Below are 27,177 nucleotides of genomic sequence, written 5' to 3' on the forward strand. Positions count from 1 at the left end.
AATAAAACTGCTTTCCTCCAAAGAAGGATATTTCCTGGTGTTTTCTTTTACTCTCTCTCTGGATCTGAGGACGCGGGCCAACGATTCCCTGGCATGGACTAGGCTCAGCCTACAGCATTCTTCCTAATTTATCTGAGGGGAGGTTGCATACTGACGGACATTCATCCTTTTTTAAAAAAAAGATATTTATTGAGGAAATTTTTGAATATAAGAAAAAACAAAAAATAAACATACAAAATAATAAGCAGTTAAAAACACACATTAATTTTCAATAACATAACTTCCATACCCTTATTTCCTCCGACCTCCTCATACTTCCCTTCTTTGTATTCCATTTCAGTTTGTTAGTTCAGCAAATCCTTACCATTAAACTTTTACCCATTTATAATCCTTTTTTCATATCTCCTAAAGCATTACAGCTGGAAACCGCTTAGTTTCTATCCAACATCTTTCTAACATTCATTAATTTTACAATATTTCTTTAAGTAGTCTTTAAATTTCTTCCAGTCTTCTTTCACCGACTCTTCTCCCTGGTCTCGGATTCAGCCAGTCATTTCTGCCAATCCCATATAGTCTATCACCTTCATCTGCCATTCTTCCAGAGTGGGTAAATCTTGTCTCTTCCAATACTTAGCGATGAGTATTCTTTCTGCTGTTGTAGCATACATAAAGAATGTTCTGTCTTTCTTTAGCACCAATTGGCCGACTATGCCCAGGAGAAAGGCCTCTGGTTTCTTCAGGAAGGTATATTTAAATACCTTTTTCAGTTCATTATATATCATTTCCCAGAAAGCCTTAATCCTAGGGCACGTGAGGGACATTCATCCTGAGTCGCTTGCACAATGGTTATGTGTTTCCCTGCTAATAATTTGTTCATTCCAGACCTTTCAGAGCATCCACCTGTCGTTTTCGTAGCTGCAGAAAGCCCCTTTTTTTAAAAAAAAAGAAGAAGTGGATTTCTTGCCCCAGGGTGACAGAGTGTTGGGCTTTAATCACGCAAACCTAAATTTCCAGTGTTCAATTATTATTCTTTATTGCATTTCCTTTCCAAGGAGCTCAAAGCTGCCTGCACACTTCTCCCTCTCCTCCAATTAATTCTCACAACAAGCCTGTGAAGCAGGTTAGGCCGACAAGCAGTAATTGGCCATGGGACAGCCAGGGAGCTTCGCAGCCGAGTGGCGATTCGAACCCTAATCTCCTAGGTCCTAGTCTGACACACACGGCTCTCTTGTGTCCCGTTTGAGTTGCACCTGCAATATGCTGGCTATCTGCTGGTGACCTTCAGAATCATAAATGGGAAACTGAAATAAGCCGCAACCCTAAGCATTCTTAAAAGTTTATTTCGGCAAAATCAAAGAAGTCGAATGCAAGGGACAAAGTTTCCCCTCCCCCAAAGTGAGCTTTGTCCCTTCCATGTCTGCCTGTGGTCGGCTGCTAAAGGCCTGTAAAACAGGCAAAACCCCAAGAGGGCCTGGGGACATGCAAGGCGCAATAAATAGTAGGGTAAATAAACACGACGCATTTTCATAACGGAGCTGGTGTTTACTGGGAAACTGCCTTGATTCCAATTAGGGATGAATCTGAGATTCAGTTGGTGTTTTAAGGGTGATCCTACCCAAATCTGCACTTTCTGAAACTTTGCAAATCTAGGCACAGCCACCCATCAAAATTCACACATCTCTGAATTTTGCAATGCAGAACAACAAGAGCAGAAGGAATAAATGCATCAAAAAGTTGGGGAAAGTCCTTGGGGTGGGGAGAGAGAGAAGGGATAGGGGGGTGATTTGGGTTTTTGTTTTGTTTTTTGCTTTTTCCCATTATGTGATGTCATTATGTCGACTGAATATAAAATTGTAAAATCTAATTTAAAAATATTTTTTAAAAAATGAATTTTGCAATGCAGCTCTCCTGCCGAGTAACATGCAACTTTTTCAAAAGGGCACTTACTGGAGCAAAGCGTGCATAAAAACGCATATGTTATGTTAGTGAAACTAGCATGCACTGTATTATATATTTTTATCTACTTCGTATTATTTATATGCCTTTTGATTGCAAAAAAGCCCCCCCCAAAAAAAAAACACTCAAAGCAGTTTATGAAAGAGATAAAACGATCAGGAAAAATAACAGCAATAATTTAAAACTTTCCAAAACAACAGCCGACTAAAAGCAGATCAAAATCCGCACCACCTTTCTAAACATCCCAGCAGGCTTGTCGAAACACAAATGCTTTGAGGCAAAATTGCTTTGCGAAATGTGTGCAGCTGGGAGAAATTTGCACTAGAAGGCTGACAAAGTTGCATGAGGAACTTGGAAATAAAGAAATCATGAACTGGTGTGAAAACTGAACTCAGGAAATGGAAAATAAGAAATGGAGAGAAGCCAAAATTTGTCAGATCTGCCCATCCACCTTCAGTCCCGGGAGAGGGATTCCCTGCAGCAGCTCTTAGTCCTTTCTGACTTTCACTGGTTCCCTTTTGCAGAAGGTGATTTTCGTTTCCTGGTAAGGCAGGACAAATTCCACCTGTGGCTCTTTTCACCTTTCTGCAGACAAGGCAGGTGGATCTTGGAGCGGCTCTGGGTAGATGCAACCAGGAAGTCGCAGCCGCCTTGCCTGGACAAGCAGCCAGCCAGCCGCCCACACTCCTGCTCAGAGTTTGCGCCAAGGAGCTCCAGAGCCCTTCCTTGCCCTGCCGAGAATGGGCCCTTTCCTGCGCTAGGGGGGCGAGCAACACACGTTAGCCTGGAGGACTCGGCTGCTTTCTCAAGGTGAGTGTTGCTGGCTGTCTTTTTCCACCTGCACGGAGGGAGCAGAAAATTGGTTTTGGCTGGAATGAATGAGACAGAGCTGGCAAGCCCAGAGATTTGGCCTCTCCCTATAGATCTGGCTGGGTGGCGATGAAGAGACACTCTGTGCATGCCCAGGGCTGGTTTGTTTTCTTCCTCTCCTCCTCCTCCTCCTCCTCCTCAGGGTGCTCTTTGCTGTCCTGTTTTTACCTGGCGTGTTGTTCTGATAAGACAGGAACATCCCTGCTCTTCCTCCTTAGCTGATAAAATCATGTCTGTGTCTTCCGGCACATTCACACTATTGTCGCTGCCTTGAACAGAGTCAGAGCGCTGCTCCATCGAGCTCAGTATTCTGAGACTGGCAACAGCGGCTCTCCAGGGTTTCAGGGTCACTGCCAGCCTTACCTGGATAACCCAGGGATCAGACTGGGACGTTCTCCATGCAAGGATGCTTTTTGTTGTTTAGTCGTGTCCGACTCTTCGTGACCCCCTGGACCAGAGCACACCAGGCACTCCTGTCTTCCACTGCCTCCCGCAGTTTGGTCAGACTCATGTTTGTAGCTTTGAGAACACTGTCCCACCATCTCGTCCTCTGTCGTCCCCTTCTCCTTGTGCCCTCCATCTTTCCCAACATCAGGGTCTTTTCCAGGGAGTCTTCTCTTCTCATGAGGTGGCCAAAGTCTTGGAGCCTCAGCTTCAGGATCTGTCCTTCCAGTGAGCACTCAGGGCTGATTTCCTTCAGAATGGATCGGTTTGATCTTCTTGCAGTCCATGGGACTCTCAAGAGTCTCCTCCAGCACCAGAATTCAAAAGCATCTGTTCTTCGGCCATCAGCCTTCTTTATGGTCCACCTCCCACAAAAGTGCCAGGGCTCCTCTTGCAATAAGAACTCCCCCGTGGGAACAGATCGAAAGCCCATTGAGTCCAGAATCCTCTTTCCTACATCAGCCAACGAGAGGCCTTCACAATCTTGAGGTGTGGCTGTGAATTTGAAGGTTTCACTTTTGCCTCTGATTGAACCAGGACCCAGCCTTTGACAAACATGGTGTTTCAGACAGCAGTGCCCATCAACCCCAGGCAGCAGATGGGTCTAAGCTTGTAGCCAGTGGCTCATCTTGTGGCAGGCAGTTCCACATGGTGTTTCCCCCCTGCCAATTTTTAAAATTGATTTTGCAAATTATAACCAAATTATTGCCAAATTAATGCAGTTTTATTTGTGTGGCTTCCCACTCGCTGTTGTCAATGTGTCCTTAGCTTCCAATTTTACTGCGTCGAATGTTTTAAATTTCCTCCAATTCTACATGTTCCCCACGTGTGACGTTTCTCACACTTAAATAGCATTCTGTCTTAGAAAGTGTCCAGTCATCCCACTCCGACAGGTTGTCACTTTGCCATCTCTTTTTTATATATATAAAAGATATTTATTAAAGTTTCCAATTTTATACAAACAAAAAAGAAAAAACAAACACAAAAATATTAAAACCGCATAAATTTCACAACTTATTTTCTTGTAGCTTATTTCCCCGACCTCCTCGTACCTCCCCTTCTTGTATACCCAGTTTAAATTGTTTATACAGCAAATCCTTATCTCAACATCTTAAATTATTATAGCTTTAAATTCTTACTTACAAAAAGAAAATCATTTTATCATAGTTACAGCTTGAAACCGCTTAATTTCGATCCAGCATCATTCAACATTCCTTAATTTTACAATATTTTTGAAGATAGTCCTTAATTTTTTTCCAGTCTTCTTCTGTCGACTCTTCTCCCTGGTCACGGATTCTGCCAGTCATTTCTGCCAGCCCCATACAGTCAATCAGCTTCATCGTCACTTTGCCATCTCAACCAGGGACATACGCCGCATATATGAATCTCAAGTAATAATAATAATAATAATAATAATAATTTATTATTTATACCCCGCCCATCTGGCTGGGCCTCCCCAGCCACTCTGGGCGGCTTCCATAAAAACCAAAAATACAATAAAATATCACACGTTAAAAACTTCCCTGAACAGGGCTGCCTTAAGATGTCTCCTGAATGTCAGATAGTTGTTTATCACTTTGACATCTGCTGGAAGGGCGTTCCACAGGGCGGGCGCCACTACCGAGAAGGCCCTCTGCCTGGTTCCCTGTAGCTTTGCTTCTCGCAATGAGGGAACCGCCAGAAGGCCCTCGGCGCTGGACCTCAGCGTCCGGGCAGAATGATGGGGGTGGAGACGCTCCTTCAGGTATACTGGACCGAGGCCGTTTAGGGCTTTAAAGGTCAGCACCAACACTTTGAATTGTGCTCGGAAACGTACTGGGAGCCAATGCAGGTCTTTCAAGACCGGTGTTATATGGTCTCGGCGGCTGCTCCCAGTCACCAGTCTAGCTGCCGCATTCTGGATTAGTTGTAGTTTCCGAGTCACCTTCAAAGGTAGCCCCACGTAGAGTGCATTGCAGTAGTCCAAGCGGGAGATAACCAGAGCATGCACCACTCTGGCGAGACAGTCCGCAGGCAGATAGGGTCTCAGCCTACGTACCAGATGGAGCTGGTAAACAGCTGCCCTGGACACAGATTTGACCTGCGCCTCCATGGACAGCTGTGAGTCCAAAATGACTCCCAGGCTGCGCACCTGGTCCTTCAGGGGCACAGTTACCCCATTCAGGACCAGGGAATCCTCCACACCTGCCCGCCTCCTGTCCCCCAAAAACAGTACTTCTGTCTTGTCAGGATTCAACCTCAATCTGTTAGCCGCCATCCATCCTCCAACCGCCTCCAGACACTCACACAGGACCTTCACCGCCCTCACTGGTTCTGATTTAAAAGAGAGGTAGAGCTGGGTATCATCCGCATACTGATGAACACCCAGCCCAAACCTCCTGATGATCTCTCCCAGCGGCCGCATGTAGATGTTAAAAAGCATGGGGGAGAGGACAGAACCCTGAGGCACCCCACAAGTGAGAGCCCAGGGGTCTGAACACTCATCCCCCACCACCACTTTCTGAACACGGCCCAGGAGGAAGGAGCGGAACCACTGTATGACAGTGCCCCCAGCTCCCAGCCCCCCAAGACGGTCCAGAAGGATGCTATGGTTGATGGTGTCGAACGCCGCTGAGAGATCCAGCAGAACTAGGAAACAGCTCTCACCTTTGTCCCTAGCCCGCCGGAGATCATCAACCAGTGCGACCAAGGCAGTTTCAGTCCCATGATGAGGCCTGAATCCCGACTGGAAGGGATCCAAATGGTCCGCTTCTTCCAGGCGTGCCTGGAGTTGTTCGGCAACCGCTCGCTCAATCACCTTGCCCAGGAATGGAAGATTTGAGACTGGGCGATAGTTGGCCATCGTGGCCGCATCTAAAGATGGTTTTTTAAGAAGCGGTTTAATAACCGCCTCTTTCAGCGGGTCTGGGAAGGCTCCCTCACGGAGGGAAGCATTCACCACCCCACGAAGCCCATCGCCCAGTCCTTCCCGGCTAGCTTTTATAAGCCAGGATGGGCAAGGATCCAGGAGACAGGTGGTTGGTTTCACTCGTCCAAGCAGCCTGTCCACATCCTCGGAGGTAACAGATTGGAATTGATCCCACTCAACTTGACTAGACAGAACTCTAGCACTCTCCCGCCCCGGCCCTGCTCCCACGGTGGAGTCTACTTCTTCCCGAATCTGAGCGATTTTATCTGCAAAAAACTTTGCAAAATCATTGCAGGAGAACATGTGGCCCGTACTGGGCCCCGATGTTGCAGGTGGTTCCGCTAAATTGTGAACCACCTGAAAAAGTCTCCTGCTGCTGTTTTCTGCAGATGCAATAGAGGCGGTGAAGAAATTCTTCTTCGCCGTCGCTATCGCCACTTGGTAGGCTCGACGTTGAGCTCTAACCTGTGTCCGGTCAGATTCGGAATGAGTTATCCGCCACCGGCGCTCTAGCCGTCTCAACGATTGTTTCATTGCCCTCAGATCCGTGGAAAACCACGGGGCTGTCCGGGCTCCATGCAATCGGAGAGGGCGCTTCGGAGCCAAACAGTCAATAGCCCTGGTTAACTCCACATTCCAGCGGGCCACCAGGGAATCGGCTGAAAGGCCATCAACATGGGATAAAGTATCCCCTACCACTCTCTGGAAACCATTTGGATCCATTAAGTGGCGGGGGCGGACCATCCGAATTGGTCCCACCTCCCTGCAGAGGGGAAGGGTCGCGGAGAAGTCCAGTTGCACCAGGAAGTGATCTGACCATGGCACTTCTTTCGTTTCGCTTTTACTTAGTGTCAGATCACCAACATCCATAGAGGTAAACACCAGGTCCAAGGCATGTCCACGGCTGTGGGTTGGGCCAGACTTATTCAGGGACAGCCCCATGGAGGCCATGCTTTCCACGAAGTCCCGAGCGGCCCCTTGTAAGGTCGTGTCGGCATGGATGTTAAAATCCCCTAGGACAACCAAGCTAGGTGTCTCCAGGAGAACATCCGCCACGACCTGAAGCAGCTCGGGCAGGGAATCCTTGGTGCAGCGGGGAGGTCGGTACACCAAAAGGAATCCTGTACTGCCCCTATTGCCCAACTTCCAGAACATGCACTCAGAAAACTGGGTCTTCCCAATAGGACGCCTGGTGCAAACTAATGACTTCCTAAAAATCACTGCAACCCCCCCTCCCCGCCCATGTGACCTGGGTTGCTGTGCGTAAGAGAAACCTGGTGGACAAGCAGCGGCAAGGACAGGCCCATCTGCTTCATCCAACCAAGTCTCTGTTACACATGCCAGGTCAAGTCCTCCATCCACGATCAAGTCATGGATGGCAGTGGTCTTATGAATCATTGACCTGGCATTGCACAGCAGCACCTTCAGGTCATGTGGGTATCCCTTGCTGATTCTAGTATCCATCCGGTCAGGACCAGACCCGGAGGCAGGGATAGTCCTCAGACAACGACTAAACCTTCCTCCTCTGTAATGACATGGTCTGGTCTTAGCGTAACTCCTCCTCCTACCCGTGATCACTGAGATCGGTTGTCCCAGTGCATCCCCCCCTGTGGAACATGCCCCATGCCCCGCAAGTACCACTTGCGGCTAGCACCCTCGTCGTATTGTTTTACATCATAGATAGCAACTTGGTGATAGAACTGCTTGGTGCAACGTTAAGGCAGATCTGGTCCAGATTTGGTGCTCACCTGCAGCAGAGACACAGGAGGATAACATAAGGAGATGGAAGGGAGGCAGGCCTTGCTGGCTGCATAGCAATTTCTCTCCTGGCGCTGAGATTAGAGAAGCAAATTGCACCTCATCTAATTTCCATCTCTCTTTATTAATCCCTCTGAACCTGGTGGGCAGTGGGGGGAAGGGAGCACAATGAGAGCATCCAATAACACGTTAGTGAGATAATTTAATGTAATTTCCTGCCTCTCAGGCAAGTCTTGGCATTCCAACTGAGGCCTTGAAGCTGGGAAGAAGTCTTTGCCCTCAATCGTCCCCAATTAAGAGGGGCAAAGGACACAGGTGGGCGCAGGGATGTCTTAAGAATATGCGGTGCTGGGGTGCAAAGATCTGCCTGGCTCCCCTGGACTCAACTCTTGGGCCCTGGACCCTCAGCCTGGTGCCCCTGAGAGCCCAGCACCCATGTGCCCCACACCCCTAGTGCCTATGGATAAGACGGCCCTCTTTTCGGCTAGTAATCCCTAAGGCCACCTCATTCTTTGATCTGCCCCATGCGTTCTGTCCACACATGAGCCAGTGTGGCCTAGTGGTTAGAGTGTTGAACAAGGACCTGGGAGATCAGGGTTCGAATATTCTCTCTGCCACGAAGCTAACTGGGTGATCTTGGGCCAGTTGCTTACTCTCAGCCTAACCTACCTCACAGGACTGTTGTGAAAGGTGAGGTATAAACTCAATAAATAAGTAAATAGAATAATGTTGTTGTCCAATCCATAGCACAACTGCACTTGGAATAATGTGTACAGTTGTGGCTGCTGCACCTAAAATATATTATTATTATTATTATTATTATTATTATTATTATTATTATTATTAATAATAATATTGTAGAGCAGGGAAAGGTTCAGGGGAGGGAACTGAAATGGCCAAAGGGATGGAGCAAGTCCTCTAGTGGGGAAAGCGGCAGCATGGGAGGCAGGCTTTTTATTTCAGAAAAAAATGGTACATAAAAGGAGGGACAAGATTAGTTTATAAAATTAGGCCCAGAGAATGTGCATAGAAAAGTTTTCCTCCTCTCCATCATAAAGCTGGAATGTTGGAAGGTTCAAGACAAAATAAAGGACTTCTTCATGGAGTGCAGAGTTAAACTGTGGAACTCCCTGCCACAGTGATGCCCACCAACCTAGATTGCTTTAGAAGAGGATTAGACAAATTCACGGAGGAGGAGAGGGCTCTCTGTGGTTACTGGTCACAATGGCTATTTTCTCCCTCCACTGTTGGAAGCTGAAAGGTGCTTGCTAGCAATTACAGGTGGGGAGAGCTCTGCTGTTGCACCCAAGTCCTGCCTGCGCACTTCCCATGGACACCTTGCTAGCTGCCGTGAGAACAGGATGCTGGGCTAGAGAACTGGTCTCTTGTTATAATAATATAATAATTTATTATTTATACCCCACCCATCTGGCTGGGTTCCCCCAGCCACTCTGCGAGGCTGCCGATCAGAAGGTCGGCAGTTTGAATCCCCGCGACAGGGTGAGCTCCCGTTACTCGGTCCCTGCTCCTGCCAACCTAGCAGTTTGAAAGCACCTCAAAGTGCAAGTAGATAAATAGGTACTGCTCCGACGGGAAGGTAAATGGCATTTCCATGCGCTGCCCTGGTTCGCCAGAAGCGCCTTAGTCATGCTGGCCACATGACCCGGAAGCTGTACGCCGGCTCCCTCGGCCAATAAAGCAAGATGAGCGCCGTAACCCCAGAGTCGGCCATGACTGGACCTAATGGTCAGGGGTCCCTTTACCTTTACCTTTACCTTTACCTTTAGTCTATTAAACATTAAAAGCTTCCCTAAACAGGGCTGCCTTCAGATGTCTTCTAACTGTCTGGTAGTTGTTGTTCTCTTTGACATCTGGTGGGAGGGCGTTCCACAGGGCGGGTGCCACTACTGAGAAGGCCCTCTTCCTGGTACCCTGTAACATGGCTTCTTGCAGTGAGGGAACCGCCAGAAGGCCCTCAGCACTGGACCAATGGGGGTGGAGACGCTCCTTCAGGTCTGCTGGGCTGAGGCCATTTAGAGCTTTAAAGGTCAGCACCTACACTTTGAATTGTGCTTGGAAACATACTGGGAGCCAATGTAGGTCTTTCAAGACTGGTGTTATGTGGTCCCGGCGGCCACTCCCAGTCACCAGTCTAGCTGCCGCATTCTGGATTGTTATATCTTTATAGGGCGAAGCACAGATAGGAGAGATTTAACAAGAGGTGGAAGGGATTCTGAGAGACATCCAGTTGATCTAGTAGGAGATGTTTCTCCTTGCAGGGTGAAGTTTGACATTCTGTAGGGACGTAGAGGGCCGCTTAATTTGTGACCCTTTGACTAATGGGCTTTTCCAACTCCTGGCAGCAGGGAGCTGTGGCCAATCCCAGACGATGTCCCTGTGTGAGATGCACAGCCATAATGCAGTGACTGTGTGCACACATAGAGCCTTTTGCACCACTAAAAACACATAAAGTGTGACGTGGACCCAGGGAACAGAGCAAATTGCAGGGCAATCCTATTCATCGTATGTGAATCCCGCTGAATTCTTTGCAGCTTACTCACAAGGTGGCAGAGGGCAGCCTGAGTCAGCTTAGGAAACAACAACAACAACAACAACAACAACAACAACAACAACAACAACAACAACAACAACAACAACAAATTATTTATACCCTCCCATCTGGCTGGGTTCCCCCAGCCACTTTGGGTGGCTTCTTACAAAACACTAAAATACAATAATCTATTAAACATTAAAAGCTTCCCCGAACAGGGCTGCCTTCAGATGTCTTCTAAAAGTTTGCTGGTTGTTTTCCTCTTTGACATCTGTTGGGAGGGCGATCCACAGGGCAGGTGCCACTACCAAGAAGGCCCTCTGCCTAGTTCCCTGTAACTTGGCTTCTCGCAGCAAGGGAACTGCCTGAAGGCCCTCGGAGGTGGACCTCTGTGTCCGGGCAGAACGGTGGGTTCTTTTTGATGTGGGCAGTGGCATGAACGTGTCCAGAGGAGGGCAACCAAAATGGTCAAAGGCCTGGAAACGATGCCTTATGAGGAACGGCTAAGGGAGCTGGGCATGTTTAGCCTGGAGAAGAGGAGGTTAAGGGGTGATATGATAGCCATGTTCAAATATATAAAAGGATGTCATATAGAGGAGGGAGAAAGGTTGTTTTCTGCTGCTCCAGAGAAGCGGACACAGAGCAATGGATCCAAACTACAAGAAAGAAGATTCCACCTAAACATTAGGAAGAACTTCCTGACAGTAAGAGCTGTTCGACAGTGGAATTTGCTGCCAAGGAGTGTGGTGGAGTCTCCTACTTTGGAGGTCTTTAAGCAGAGGCTTGACAACCATATGTCAGGAGTGCTCTGATGGTGTTTCCTGCTTGGCAGGGGGTTGGACTCGATGGCCCTTGTGGTCTCTTCCAACTCTAGGATTCTATGATTCTATGAAATGCTTGCTAACTGAGAAACCGTGAAGTCAGTGTTCGGGTACAGCACTGGAGATAAAAGCAGAAGGCAGAGTTAAGGATCCACTCTGATGCTATGCCTTTCCCCATTTTGCTTTGGGTATAAATCCATAAATCTGCTGGCAGGCTGCCGAGCGGTCATTCTGCACCTGGTTGCCTGGGCTGAATTTCCTTGCACTGTCTCGGGCTCTTGGTTCATCTAGCTCTGTTGCCTACACTGGCTGGCAGCGGCTTGTCAAGGTCCTTCCTCCAGAGGAGTCTTCCCAAATCCGGGGACTGAACCTGGGACCTTTGGTGTGCAAAGTCGGTGCTGTTCCACACAGCTACAGCCAACCAGGAAATCAGAATCACAGAACGATAGAATTGTGAGGGATCCTCAAGGGGCATCTAGTCCAACTCTCTGCGATGCAGGGATGACAGCCAAAAGATTCCTGACATCTAGAAGATACGTTCAAAAATACAATAATAGTTTTGACTCTGTGCTAGCATTCGAGTGATAAAGGAAGTAAAAGGAGGTGGATAACAATTAAGGATTTATTAAGTTTTCAGAAAGTATTGGAAAATTTATATAGAAAGGTTTATTGTTTTGTGTACATTCGGTTGTAAGATAAAACATATGCGAAGGGACTTGACACGAAGTCAAAATTGAAAAGATTTTGTAAGGTAACAGGGGGAAAATGTTTACTTTCATTATTATCAATTTTGTGTGTGTGTGTGTGTGTGTTTTTGTATGGAATGTTTGGGAGGAAATAAGACGGTAAATAACAAATAAACTAAATATTGATGTATGTAATTTTTATTTCTCGGTTGTGTGTGGTGGTAGTGTGGTTGTGGTGTTTTTTGTAACATGGAATCGTTCAATAAAAATTATTCTTAAACAAAAAAGGGATCCCTGGCAGCTGGCCATCCAACCTCTGCTTAAAAACCTCACAAGAAGGAGAGCCCTCCGCTAATCCATCAGATTCCTCTCTTTCGCCTCTTCACCCTTTTCTTCCTTTCCGACACCAGCATTTGTTCGCCAGCCAGCCAGAACTGGGAGTGACAATCAACAAGCCAAGGCTGCTCAGCTGCAGATCACACACTGCTCCCTTGGGCTCACCCAAACTGGATAGTCCTGTTTGTCGTTTGCAGGAGACGCCTCTTGGGTGACTTCAAATAAAGCCTCTTCTTCCTGGTGGGTCCCTGGGCTGGACTCCTCTCAGTCCCAGGAGGAATAAAGGACATCTCTCTCTTTTTAAAAAAGCAATCACAATCTCCCAAGGACGCCTGCCGGCCGCTTTGCATCTGTGCCTCCTCCTCCTCCTCGCCTCTGTTATTCATCCAGCGCTCCTTTTCCTAACCTCCCGTCCTCTTTGAAGAAGCATGAGCAGGCAGCCAGGGCGTTCATTCATCTTTTTCTTCCAGGGACATGTGTCAGGGTCATAGGACGGATGGGCGGAGAGGGAGAGAGAAAGCGAGAGTGGGATGTCCAGTTTAAAGGTCCTACTTGGGCATTGGCTCTCCAGCCCTCATAGAGTCCTAGAATTGCAATTCTAATAATAAATAAAATAAATAAATAAATAAATAAATATTTGTGCCCCGCCCATCTGGCAGGCTTCCCCCAACCACTCTGGACAGCTTCCAACAAAGATTAAAAATACATCAAAATGTCACACATTAAAAACTTCCCTGAACAGGGCTGCCTTCAGATGTCTTCTGAATGTCAGGTAGTTCTTTATCTCTTTGACCATGTCATTACCGAGGAGGCAGGTTTAGTCGTTGTTTGAAGACTATCCCTGCCTCCGGGTCTGGCCTTGACCAGACAGATACTGGAATCAACAGGGGAAACCCACATAACCTGAAGGTGTTGCTGTGTAATGCCAGGTCAATGATGAATAAAACCACTGCCATCCACGACCTGATTGTGGATGGAGGATTTGACCTGGCTTGTGTGACAGAGACCTGGTTGAATGAGGCAGATGGGCCTGTCCTTGCTGCCGCTTGCCCATCAGGTTTCTCTTACGCACAGCAACCCAGGTCATGTGGGCGGGGAGGGGGGGTTGCAGTGATTTTTAGGAAGTCATTAGTTTGCATTAGGCGTCCTACTGGGAAGACCCAGTTTTCTGAGTGCATGTTCTGGAAGTTGGGCAATAGGGGCAGTACAGGATTCCTTTTGGTGTACCGACCTCCCCACTGCACCAAGGATTCCCTGTCCGAGCTGCTTCAGGTCGTGGCGGATGTTCTCCTGGAGACACCTAGTTTGGTTGTCCTAGGGGATTTTAACATCCACGCCGACACGACCTTACAAGGGGCTGCTCGGGACTTCGTGGAAAGCATGGCCTCCATGGGGCTGTCCCTGAATAAGTTGGGCCCAACTCACAGTCATGGACATGCCTTAGACCTGGTATTCACCTCTAGTGACGTGGGTGATCTGACACTAAGTAAAAGTGAAACCAAAGAAGTGCCATGGTCAGATCACTTCCTGGTGCAACTGGACTTCTCCGCGACCCTTCCCCTCTGCAGGGAGGTGGGACCAATTCGGATGGTCCGCCCCCGCCACTTAATGGATCCAAATGGTTTCCAGAGAGTGGTAGGGGATGCTTTATCCCATGTTGATGGCCTTTCAGCTGATTCCCTGGTGGCCCGCTGGAATGCGGAGTTAACCAGGGCTATCGACTGTCTGGCTCCGAAGCGCCCTCTCCGATTGCATGGAGCCCGGACAGCCCCGTGGTTTTCTTCGGAGCTGAGGGCGATGAAACAATCGCTGAGACGGCTAGAGCGTCGGTGGCAGAAAACTCACTCCGAATCTGACCGGACACAGGTTAGAGCTCAACGTCGAGCCTACCAAGTGGCGATAGCGACGGCGAAGAAGACTTTCTTCACCGCCTCTATTGCATCTGCAGAAAATAGTAGCAGGAGACTCTTTCAGGTGGTCCGCAATTTAACGGAACCACCTTTACCACCGGGGCCTTGTAAAGACCCCAAGATCTCCTGCAACGATTTTGCAAAGTTTTTTGCAGATAAAATCACTCATATTCAGAAGGAGCTAGACACCACCGTGGGAGCAGGGCCGGGGCGGGAGAGTGCTAGAGCCCTGTCTGGTCAAGTTGCATGGAATCAATTTCAATCCGTTACCCCCGAGGATGTGGACAGGCTGCTTGGACGCGTGAAACCAACCACCTGTCTCCTTGATCCTTGCCCATCCTGGCTAATAAAAGCAAGCCGGGAAGGGCTGGGCGATGGGCTCTGCGGGGTGGTGAATGCTTCCCTCTGTGAGGGAACATTCCCAGATCCGCTGAAAGAGGCGGTCATTAAACCGCTTCTTAAAAAACCATCTTTAGACCCGGCCAGTATGGCCAACTATCGCCCAGTCTCAAATCTTCCATTCTTGGGCAAGGTGATTGAGCGTGTGGTTGCTGAACAACTCCAGGCACGCCTGGAAGAAGCGGACCATTTGGATCCCTTCCAATCAGGGTTCAGGCCTCATCATGGGACTGAAACTGCCTTGGTCGCACTGGTTGATGATCTCCGGCGGGCTAGGGACAAAGGTGAGAGTTGTTTCCTAGTTCTGCTGGATCTCTCAGCGGCGTTCGATACCATCGACCATAACATCCTTCTGGACCGTCTAGAGGGGTTGGGAGCTGGGGGCACTGTCATACAGTGGTTCCGCTCCTTCCTCCTGGGCCGTGTTCAGAAAGTGGTGGTGGGGGATGAGTGTTCAGACCCCTGGGCTCTCACTTGTGGGGTGCCTCAGGGTTCTGTCCTCTCCCCCATGCTTTTTAACATCTATATGAAGCCGCTGGGAGAGATCATCAGGGGGTTTGGACTGGGTGTTCATCAGTATGCAGATGATACCCAGCTCTACCTCTCTTTTAAATCAGAACCAGTGAAGGCGGTGAAGGTCCTGTGTGAGTGCCTGGAGGCGGTTGGAGGATGGATGGCGGCTAATGGATTGAAGTTGAATCCTGACAAGACAGAAGTGCTGTTTTTGGGGGACAGGGGGCGGGCTGGTGTGGAGGACTCCCTGGTCCTGAATAGGGTAACTGTGCCCCTGAAGGACCAGGTGCGTAGCCTGGGAGTCATTTTGGACTCACAGCTGTCCATGGAGGCGCAGGTCAATTCTGTATCCAGGGCAGCTGTCTACCAACTCCACCTGGTACGCAGGCTGAGACCCTACCTGCCCGCGGACTGTCTGGCCAGAGTGGTGCATGCTCTAGTTATCTCCCGCTTGGACTACTGCAATGCGCTCTACGTGGGGCTACCTTTGAAGGTGACTCGGAAACTACAGCTAATCCAGAATGCGGCAGCTAGACTGGTGACTGGGGGCGGCCGCCGAGACCACATAACACCGGTCTTGAAAGACCTACATTGGCTCCCAGTATGTTTCCGAGCACAATTCAAAGTGCTGGTGTTGACCTTTAAAGCCCTAAACGGCTTCGGCCCAGTATACCTGAAGGAGCGTCTCCACCCCCATCGTTCTGCCCGGACACTGAGGTCCAGCGCCGAGGGCCTTCTGGCAGTTCCCTCATTGCGAGAAGCGAAGCTACAGGGAACCAGACAGAGGGCCTTTTCGGTGGTGGCGCCCGCCCTGTGGAATGCCCTCCCATCGGATGTCAAGGTGATGGACAACTACCTGACATTCAGAAGACATCTTAAGGCGGCCCTATTCAGGGAAGCTTTTAATGTATGATATTTTAGTGTTTTTTGGTTTCTGTGGAAGCCGCCCAGAGTGGCTGGGGAAACCCAGCCAGATGGGCGGGGTACAAATAATAAATTATTATTATTATTATTATTATTATTATTATTATTATTTGACATCTGGTGGGAGGGCGTTCCACAGGGCAGGCGCCACTACCGAGAAGGCCCTCTGCCTGGTTCCCTGTAGCCTCCCTTCTCGCAGTGAGGGAACCACCAGAAGGCCCTCGCCGCTGGACGTCAGTGTCCGGGCTGGACGATGGAGGTGGAGACGCTCCTTCAGGTCTACTGGACTGAGGCCATTTAGGGCTTTAAAGGTCAGCACCAATACTTTGAATTGTGCTCGGAAATGTACTGGGAGCCAATGTAGGTCTTTCAAGACTGGTGTTATGTGGTCTCGGTGGCTGCCCCCAGTCACCAGTCTAGCTGCCGCATTCTGGATTAGTTGTAGTTTCCGGCTCACCTTCAACATGTCCACTTTAAAGGTCCCACTTGGACACTGGCTCTCCAGCCTTCATAAGAATCCTAGAATTGCAATTCCAAGGCTGCTGTGGCCGACGTCTTTGAACCACCCGCTTCCTGCGTCAACAAGGATGCTGTTAAATTCCTCTTGAAAGTCAATAATCTGGGAGACAGAAACACCACACCCACCCTGCTGTATTCAAACCTTTTAGCTGCAGGTGCCTTTGATGGGCAATTGGGGTTCTCCACCACTGAGCCATTATGGGCCAGTAGACAGCCAGTAGGGGTTTGAGTGTTGGGCTGTGACCAGGAAGAGACAAGGTCTCACTTGATCCTGAAGCTCCCTGGATCTTGGGGGCCAGTCCCAATGCCTCTCAGCCTAACCGAACGGCCTCGTAGGGTTGTTGTGGGTATGAAATGAGGAGGGGGGAAACCATGTCTGTTGCCTTATAGAAAAAGTTGGCACATCGATTCAAATAAAATAAAATTTGCGCAGATTTAAAGCCTTCTGTTGGCCTGTGCTTTATAGAACACCCTCCCACCAGATGTCAAAGAGAAAAACAACTACAGTGGTACCTCGGGTTACAGATGCTTCAGGTTACAGACTCCGCTAACCCAGAAATAGTACTTCGGGTTCAGAACTTTGCTTCAGGGTGAAAACAGAATTCGTGCGGGGGCAGCAGGAGGCCCTATTAGGTAAAGTGGTACCTCAGGTTAAGAACAGTTTCGGGTTAAGAACAGACCTCTGGAACGAATTAAGTACTTAACCCGAGGTACCACTGTACCAGACTTTTAGAAAACAGCTGAAGGCAGCCCTGTTTAGGGAAACTTTTAATGTTTAATAGAATATTGTATTTTAATATTCTGTTGGAAGCCGCCCAGAGTGGCTGGGGAAACCTAGCCAGATGGGCGAGGTATTGTAGTTGTTGTTTAGTCGTTTAGTTGTGTCTGACTCTTCGTGACCCCCTGGACCAGAGCACACCAGGCACTCCTGTCTTCCACTGCCTCCCGCAGTTTGGAAAAACTCATGCTGGTAGCTTTAAGAACACTTTCCCACCATCTCGTCCTCTGTCATCCCCTTCTCCTTGTGCCCTCCATCTTTCCCAACATCAGGGTCTTTTCCAGGGAGTCTTCTCTTCTCATGAGGTGGCCAGAGTATTGGAGCCTCAGCTTCAGGATCTGTCCTTCCAGTGAGTGCTCAGGGCTGGTTTCCTTCAGAATGGATAGGTTTGATCTTCTTGCAGTCCATGGGACTCTCAAGAGTCTCCTCCAGCACCAGAATTCAAAAGCATCAATTCTTCGGCGATCAGCCTTCTTTATGGTCCAGCTCTCACTTCTATACATCACTACTGGGGAAACCATAGCTTTTACTATACGGACCTTTGTTGGCAAGGTGATGTCTCTGCTTTTTAAGACGCTGTGTAGGTTTGTCATTTCTTGGGCGAGGTATAAATAATAAATTATTATTATTATTATTATTATTATTATTACTACTACTACTACTACTACTACTACTACTACAACCATTATATTCCTGCCTGTTGATATGTAGCAACTGCCTTTAGCTGTTCTCTTTCCGGCGCCTGCTAAAAGCATTCTTGTTCAGGCAAACCCACCCAGATCCTTAGAAAGCTGGTGTGGTTTTAATCAGTTTTAGTATTTTAACTTTTTATGTTTCAGAGTATGCTTCTAAACCTTTCTTGTGATACGATAGTCTTTATTGTCATTGTCCCATACAGAACAACGAAATTGAAAAAATCTACATCAGACATTCAAAACCACACACACACACACACACACACATATATATGTATATATATATATATATATATATATATATTTGTAAACCTTGAAGGGTTTTCGTTTGCTTGTTGGCTTGCTTTTTGTTTTTTTGCAACCAAGCGGTATATAAATTTTATCAAACAGATGAAAGAAACAAACCATTCCTCTCTTTCCCCTCTCAGTTTCACTTCCCTCCTTTCCCGCGAATGTATGGCTCCTTTGCTGGAAGAGAAGACAGAAACTGCAACCTCTCCCAGGCCCCCGCCTGCCCCCCATGTGTGGGGCTTGGGGGCTGTGGCTTCCATTGCTCCCCTTATCTTGCTGCTGCTGCTCTGCTTCCCCTTCAAAAGGTAGGTGGCAGTCTTGGGGTGTCACAGTGGGGTTGTGTTCAGCGTCCTGGGACACTTAGGAGAACCTGGAGGCGGTTGTCCCTCCAGGCCAGTGTGTCCTGCAACAGACAGCATGTCATTGATGCAGTAATAGTAGATTACTGCAACAACATTTTATTTATATCCCACCCTCCCCAGCCAACGACAGCTGGGGAGCTAACGACAGTAAAAGTAACACAGTTTACATAAAATCACAATCAATTAATTGAAATACATTCTAAAATCAATTCATTCTGAGTCAAATTAATGGCAACCATTGGGCTAGAGTTCTATGAGGATTACAGTTCTATGAGTTTACAGTCTAGAGCTCTATGAGTTTACAGAAGGAGAGAGGGGGTCAGGCTGTGCCTTGGCCAAAGGCCTGGTGGAACAGCTCTGTCTTGCAGGCCCTGCGGAAAGATGTCAGGTCCTGCAGGGCCCTGGTCTCTTGTGACAGAGCGTTCCACCACATTGGGGCCACAGCCGAAAAAGCCCTGGCTCTGGTTGAGGCCAGCCTAACCTCCCCGTGGCCTAGGATCTCCAAGATGTTTTTGTTTGAAGACCGTAAGTTTCTCTGTGGGACATACCAGGAGAGGCGGTCCCGTAGGTACGAGGGTCCTAGGCCGTATAGGGCTTTAAAGGTTAAAACCAGCACCTTAAACCTGATCCTGTACTCCACCGGGAGCCAGTGCAGCTGGTATAGTACCGGATGAATGTGATCCCGCGGCAGGGACCCCATAAGGAGTCTCGCCGCAGCATACTGCACCCGCTGGAGTTTCTGAGTCAGTTTCAAGGGCAGCCCCACGTAGAGCAAGTTACAATAATCCAGTCTGGAGGTGACCGTCATGTGGATCAGAGTGGCTAGGTCAGGGCGAGAGAGATAAGGAGCCAACTGCTTAGCTTGGCGGAGATGAAAAAATGCTGCCTTTGTTATAGCTGCAATCTGGATCATCTGCACGTCATTCTGGTTTAATAGTTGTTCCATGGTGCCTCCCCGGTGTTAACACATTCTCGCCACAACAAAGGCAAGATCCCACCCACTTATCAGCATATGCGATAAGAAGAAATACAGGATTTCAGCAGGAATCCACAGGGCACGCTTTGACTGGAAGCAAAGCAAAGTCCAGACTTTGAGGGGTTAACTACAGTCCCCAGTAATACATTTTAAATGTGCATTGGATGGGATTTAAATGTACAGTGTAGAGATCACAGAATCATTGAATTGCAGGAAGGTAGCCCATCTAGGTCAGGGGTTCCCAAACTTAGGCTTCCAGCTGTTGTTGGACTACTACTGTTCCTTGCTACTGGTCCTGCTAGCTAGCTAGGGATGATGGGAGTTGTAGTCCAACAATAGCTGGAGACTCAGGTTTGGGAAACTCTAATCTGGGCTAACCTCCTGCAGCATGGGAAACTTTCAACTAAAGCAGCGGTTCTCAACCTGTGGGTCCCCAGATGTTGTTGGACTACAACTCCCATCATCCCTGAGCTCTGGCCTTGCTAGCTAGGGGTGATGGGAGTTGTAGTTCAACAACATCTGGGGACCCACAGGTTGAGAAAGGCTTAACTAAAGGATCCAAGACAGATGGCCGTCCAGTCTCTGCTTAAAAACCTCCCCAGATCCTTCAACCATTCCTCATCAGGCTTGGTTTTCAGACCCTTGATCTCCCTCACACATTCAATATCCTTCTTAAACTGGGGTTCCCAGAACTGGACGCAGGACTAACCTGGGGTCTGACCAAATTTGGGGCTTTTGCTGCATCTGATTTGGCAGTCTTGAGTGAAGTTTCCAATGAATTGCCGTGTGACGCGGCAGCTAAAAAAGCCAATGCAATTCTGAGCTGCATCAATAGGAGTATGGCATCTAGATCAAGGGAAGTAATAGTGCCACTGTATTCTGCTCTGGTCAGACCTCACCTGGAGTACTGTGTCCAGTTCTGGGCACCACAGTTCAAGAAGGACACTGACAAACTGGAACGTGTCCAGAGGAGGGCAACCAAAATGGTCAAAGGCCTGGAAACGATGCCTTATGAGGAACGGCTAAGGGAGCTGGGCATGTTTAGCCTGGAGAAGAGGAGGTTAAGGGGTGATATGATAGCCATGTTCAAATATATAAAAGGATGTCACATAGAGGAGGGAGAAAGGTTGTTTTCTGCTGCTCCAGAGAAGCGGACACGGAGCAATGGATCCAAACTACAAGAAAGAAGATTCCACCTAAACATTAGGAAGAACTTCCTGACAGTAAGAGCTGTTTGACAGTGGAATTTGCTGCCAAGGAGTGTGGTGGAGTCTCCTATTTTGGAGGTCTTTAAGCAGAGGCTTGACAACCATATGTCAGGAGTGCTCTGATGGTGTTTCCTGCTTGGCAGGGGGTTGGACTCGATGGCCCTTGTGGTCTATTCCAACTCTATGATTCTATGATTCTATGAATTTGTATGGGCAACCTGGCCACTTACCCAGATGCTGGATAGCCCAAGAGACTTCCTGAGTCATGCTTTGATTTCAGGGCCTCGGGGTCTGAACCGTGTTTACAATGGCATCGCAAGGAGCATGCAGTAAATCTCTTGACTCAAAAGCCAAGCAAATGTCTCTCTCTCTGTCTCTCTCTCTGTTGCAGGAAAAAACGGCAATTATCAACCCGAACTTTTAAGAGGGACCCATCAGATCTCATCAGCGTGGTGAGTCCTTCCAGTGCCTGTCTCTAAGGGAGGTTTGGAAACGCCAGCCAGATGCTGCCCACATCCTAAGGCAGCCTTTGCCAACCTGGTGCCCCCAGACGCTCTGAGCTAGAACTCCCACCAGCCCTAGAACTCCCATCGTTTTCTTCTTTGTGATGGTTGCAGATGATTGGTGATTTGGCCCCCCAAACATTTGGAGGGTGCCATGTTGGGAAAGCATGGGGAGCCAGCTGGCATTTGTGACCAGCATGGTGGCAAGACTCTGAGCCCCCCCCCAGCAGTTATGCCTTTGATCTCTGAAATCCAACACCGGGGGGGGGGGGTGTCTCCAGAATTTTAAGGCACATTTGGTTTCTGAGCACAATTCAAAGTGTTGGTGCTGACCTCTAAAGCACTTAATGGCCTCGGTCCAGTATCCCTGAAGGAGCGTCTCTGCCTCCATCGTTGTGCCCAGACATTGAGGTCCAGCTCCGAGGGCCTTCTGGCAGTTCCCTCATTGCGAGAATCCAAGTTACCGGGAACCAGGCAGAGGGCCTTCTCGGTAGTGGCACCCGCCCTGTGGAACGCCCTCCCAGGAGATGTCAAAGAGAACAACAACTACCAGACTTTTAGAAGACATCTGAAGGCAGCCCTTTTCAGGGAAGTTTTTAATGTGTGATATTTTAGTGTATTTTTGGTTTCTGTGGAAGCCACCCAGAGTGGCTGGGGAAGCCCAGCCAGATGGGTGGGGTATAAATAATAAATTATTATTATTATTATTATTATTATTATTATTATTATTATTATTATTATTATTATTATTATATTTGAGTGAATGCCATGGATGTCAACCCTCCTGGTCACCTTTCTCTCTCGCCTCTCCCCCCCCATCTCTCCTCCACCCAGTCCACTTGGAGATTTTATTATTTTATTCTACAGTCGTGCCTTGATTCTCGAACAGAATCTGTTCCAGAAGTCTGTTCGACTTCCAAAAACATTTGAAAACCAAGGCGCGGCTTCCGATTGGCTGCAGCCATTTTCTACATTCAGTCGGAAGCCGCGGAAGCTGACTCAGACGTTTGGCTTCCGAAAAGCGTTCGCAAACCGGGAGCCAAAACGTTTGAGTCACAAGCTGTTTGAGAACCAAGGTACGACTATATTTGTTTCTTTGAGCCAGCCGTTTAGAAGTTTTATTCCTTTATAAGTAAGCGCATAAAAATTGCAGTCCTCAAGGCTCCCAGGTCCCAAGGTCCACAGGGCTTCAAAAGTCAGAACCAGGCTAGCAGACCTGTTTCCTTTTTCTCTTCGGGTCTCTTGTCCTCTAAGGTGCTGCTGTGCATTTGAGTTGTTTGGTACTCCTGCGCTGTCTCTTAATCAGTTTTTTAAGCTGCCCGTGAGCTTTGGAGGAGTCAGGAATACAAAACAAATAAGAATGTGTGCCTTTCTGCTGCTCCTTTGATAACCTGGACAGGTAAATCATTAACTCTTAGAGTCAACCTAGACGCTGCACGCGGCTTGCAATCTGTGACCTTAACTACAGTACTTTAAAAACACCAATCGCCAGTGGTGCTTTGTCTCTGTCTCTCTCTCTCTGTCTCTCTCTCTCTCTCTCTCTCTCTCTCTCTCTCTGTGTGTGTGTGTGTGTAACTTTAACTTTAGGGGACTTTAACTATTAGGACCGCCCCCCATTGGGGTCCCAATTCAGACACATAGCTATTTATTCTGGCAGTTTTAAACTGGGAAAAGAGATGTCCACTTAATGGAAACTTCTTCCCTAGCTGATTTGCCAGCATTAAGGCCTTAAGTGTACAGTTATGTGTGTGTGTGTATATATTTGCAGATGACACCAAACTGGGAGGGGTGGCTAACACCCCAGAGGACAGGATCACACTTCAAAACGACCTTGACAGATTAGAGAACTGGGCAAAAACAAACAAAATGAATTTTAACAGGGAGAAATGTAAAGTATTGCACTTGGGCAAAAAAAATGAGAGGCACAAATACAAGATGGGTGACACCTGGCTTGAGAGCAGTACATGTGAAAAGGATCTAGGAGTCTTGGTTGACCACAAACTTGACATGAGCCAACAGTGTGACGCGGCAGCTAAAAAAGCCAATGCAATCCTGGGCTGCATCAATAGGAGTATAGCATCTAGATCAAGGGAAGTAATAGTGCCACTGTATTCTGCTCTGGTCAGACCACACCTGGAGTACTGTGTCCAGTTCTGGGCACCACAATTCAAGAAGGACACTGACAAACTGGAACATGTCCAGAGGAGGGCAACCAAAATGGTCAAAGGCCTGGAAACGATGCCTTATGAGGAACGGCTAAGGGAGCTGGGCATGTTTAGCCTGGAGAAGAGGAGGTTAAGGGGTGATATGATAGCCATGTTCAAATATATAAAAGGATGTCACATAGAGGAGGGAGAAAGGTTGTTTTCTGCTGCTCCAGAGAAGCGGACACGGAGCAATGGATCCAAACTACAAGAAAGAAGATTCCACCTAAACATTAGGAAGAACTTCTTGACAGTAAGAGCTGTTCGACAGTGGAATTTGCTGCCAAGGAGTGTGGTGGAGTCTCCTACTTTGGAGGTCTTTAAGCAGAGGCTTGACAACCATATGTCAGGAGTGCTCTGATGGTGTTTCCTGCTTGGCAGGGGGTTGGACTCGATGGCCCTTGTGGTCTCTTCCAACTCTATGATTCTATGATTCTATGATTCTATGATTATATATATATATATATATATATATATATATATATATATATGCAGGTTTTGGTGTCTTCGGGTGTCTTCCCGTGTAAGAGTTGGGGTGTCTAGGCGACGTTTCGACGAGGTCTCACTCGTCATCTTCAGGCTGGTGCTTTCGGCTTCTTGTTACTGGAACAGAGCAGGATCTCAGTGTTTGAGTTCCTATAAATACTGTTGAGGGGGTGTGGTGTATAGCCTCCAACGTTCTGGGCAGAGAGGAAGTTTCCAGGTTAGTGTGCCTTTTCTTCTTTTGTTCATTAATTACTTGAGGGATATCTTGAGTGATTTCTTGAGTGATATTCTGAGTACCACTTAGGAGGGTCATTAGGTGTGGATTAGTTGCTAAAGCTTTCGTGTCTTGACCTCTTGAGCTTGTGAAGAGTTTTTTCTGAGAAGATGGCTGTACTGCACTTAGTTGTGCTCTGGCTTGGCTTCGTGTATAGGGGCGAGCTGTGGTTTTGTGCCCTGTGCCAGCCAGATCTGTGTAGGGATTGCAGGGGGGTGCAGCATCCGGAGGTGCCACTATGGTTTGGCTACTGGATGGTGTCTGTAATTTATCTGTGGAGAGGGTCTGGGTTTGGGTCTGGTGTGGTTGATTGGAGATGGCGTTCTGTGTGCCTCTGGTTCTGGTGTCGGTTTTTGTGGGGAGGGCTAATTTCCAGATGTCTGGCAGGCGGGACGTGTCGTCACGCTTGTTCATGTTGTGAGGGTGTTTCTCTATCTCGATGGCTTCCATGATTATTCTCTTGTGGTGATGTTCCATGTTAAAGAGCAATTTGGAATCTGCAAAATTAATTTCGTGTCCTGTTTCTTTCATGTGTTGGTAAAGAGAGGAAGTTTTTTCTTCTTTTTTGACGGCATTCTTGTGTTCTGCGATACGTGCATTTATTCGTCTGCACCCCCCTGCTGCACCCCCCTGCAATCCCTACACAGATCTGGCTGGCACAGGGCACAAAACCACAGCTCGCCCCTATACACGAAGCCAAGCCAGAGCACAACTAAGTGCAGTACAGCCATCTTCTCAGAAAAAACTCTTCACAAGCTCAAGAGGTCAAGACACGAAAGCTTTAGCAACTAATCCACACCTAATGACCCTCCTAAGTGGTACTCAGAATATCACTCAAGAAATCACTCAAGATATCCCTCAAGTAATTAATGAACAAAAGAAGAAAAGGCACACTAACCTGGAAACTTCCTCTCTGCCCAGAACGTTGGAGGCTATACACCACACCCCCTCAACAGTATTTATAGGAACTCAAACACTGAGATCCTGCTCTGTTCCAGTAACAAGAAGCCGAAAGCACCAGCCTGAAGATGACGAGTGAGACCTCGTCGAAACGTCGCCTAGACACCCCAACTCTTACACGGGAAGACACCCGAAGACACCAAAACCTGCATTCCTGTACCCGTGAAAATCTACGAAAGCAAATATATATATATATATATATATATATATATATATATATATATATATACACACACACACACACACACACACACACAACCTTAACCTAGATGGAGAAAGTGCAGTGCATTCACATCCCAAGAGGGTCTTGTTGCTTCCACTGCGGCAGCCTCCAGTTCCAAGAGACCCCAAACATTATGTCTGCAGCGTAGCAGCTCGACTGGTGACTGGGAGCATCCGCCGAGACCATATAACACCGGTCTTGAAAGACCTACATTGGCTCCCAGTATGTTTCCGAGCACAATTCAAAGTGTTGGTGCTGACCTTTAAAGCCCTAAATGGCCTCGGCCCAGTAGACCTGAAGGAGCGTCTCCACCCCCATCGTTCAGCCTGGACACTGAGGTCCAGCGCCGAGGGCCTTCTGGCAGTTCCCTCACTGCGAGAAGCCAAGTTACAGGGAACCAGACAGAGGGCCTTCTTGGCACAACTAAATGACAAAACAACTCAACAACAACAACAGTTTGTCCAGCTATGTTCTCCATCCTACACTCAAGGCCTGGAAAAAGTTTGGGAACCACAGATCTAACTCATTATTCTCTATTCCAGGGGGTTCTTAACCTGTGGCCCATGGGGCCTCCTGGGATTCCATGCATGGGCTTCAGGGGGTCCTTGAAGGAAATCAGTCCCCAGTGCATTAAAATAAATATGCGTTCAACATTTGTGTGTGCATGTGCACACTTTTTTCTGCGAAGAGGCTTCGTAGCCTCCATTGCGTTCCCAAAGTGGCCTGTGACTCCAAGAAGGTTAAGAGCCACTGGTCCGCCCTGGCTGGCAGCAGATCGTATTGGGTTCGAAACATGGTGTGTTGTCCCAGATATTGGTCATCGAACCTGGGACTTTCTATATGCAGAGCAGATGCTCTTGCCGTGAGACCCGTTCCAAAGGCATTAGGAGGCATCGTTCTTCTCCCCCGTGGCTCCTCCCAGTGGTAATGTGGGTCGGCTCCTCTAGTTCCTCCGTTCCTCAGAAAGGCATGTTGAAGCTGGCATTTGCCACTAAGTGGCAGCATATACTCAGCTCTGTGGTTTACCGTTCCTTTTGCTTGCGATTAAGAACAGGCCAGGCCAGACCAGCCAGATGCCTTTAAACACACACACACACACACACACACCCAAGCCCAAGATGCATATAGGAAACTTCTAAGTTTGTGCAGGAGTCGCTGTTTGTGGGTGGCATCCAGTTGCATACTGCCAAATGCAGCTTGCAGAGTTCGGTTTGGACCTAGGCTTTTGCACAAGGAACCCACTTTCCCCAAAGCTTTTTTGTGCATTAGAAAGAGTAAGATAACAATTGCTTGGCGTGAAGCCTTGTAATCACGTACAATCAAAGAACTGCAGAGCTGGAAGGGACCCCGGGAGTCAAAAGTGCAAACAAACCGGGGCACCAGAGTGGCAAAGGATCAGATCATAGAATCATAGAATCCTAGAGTTGGAAGAGACCACAAGGGCCATCGAGTCCAACCCCCTGCCAAGCAGGAAACACCATCAGAGCACTCCTGACATATGGTTGTCAAGCCTCTGCTTAAAGACCTCCAAAGTAGGAGACTCCACCACACTCCTTGGCAGCAAATTCCACTGTCGAACAGCTCTTACTGTCAGGAAGTTCTTCCTAATGTTTAGGTGGAAT

At 48.1% G+C, this 27,177-nt stretch overlaps 1 protein-coding gene across 1 annotated transcript in view; it reads left to right on the forward strand.

Annotated features, from left to right (window-relative positions):
• The window catches only part of LOC308584103 (uncharacterized protein), a 105,446-nt gene that overhangs the window by 43,886 nt on the left and 34,383 nt on the right, over positions 1-27,177 (forward strand). The window contains exons 2-4 of the mRNA XM_081188822.1: positions 2,548-2,766; positions 18,497-18,664; positions 21,297-21,357. Coding sequence (XP_081044948.1) covers positions 18,525-18,664; positions 21,297-21,357 — 201 coding nt within the window. The 5' untranslated portion in view covers positions 2,548-2,766; positions 18,497-18,524. The remainder of the gene's footprint in view (positions 1-2,547; positions 2,767-18,496; positions 18,665-21,296; positions 21,358-27,177) is intronic.

The sequence above is a fragment of the Podarcis bocagei genome (genome assembly GCF_964188305.1).
Source record: "Podarcis bocagei genome assembly, chromosome: 3".
NCBI classification, from domain to species: domain Eukaryota; kingdom Metazoa; phylum Chordata; class Lepidosauria; order Squamata; family Lacertidae; genus Podarcis; species Podarcis bocagei.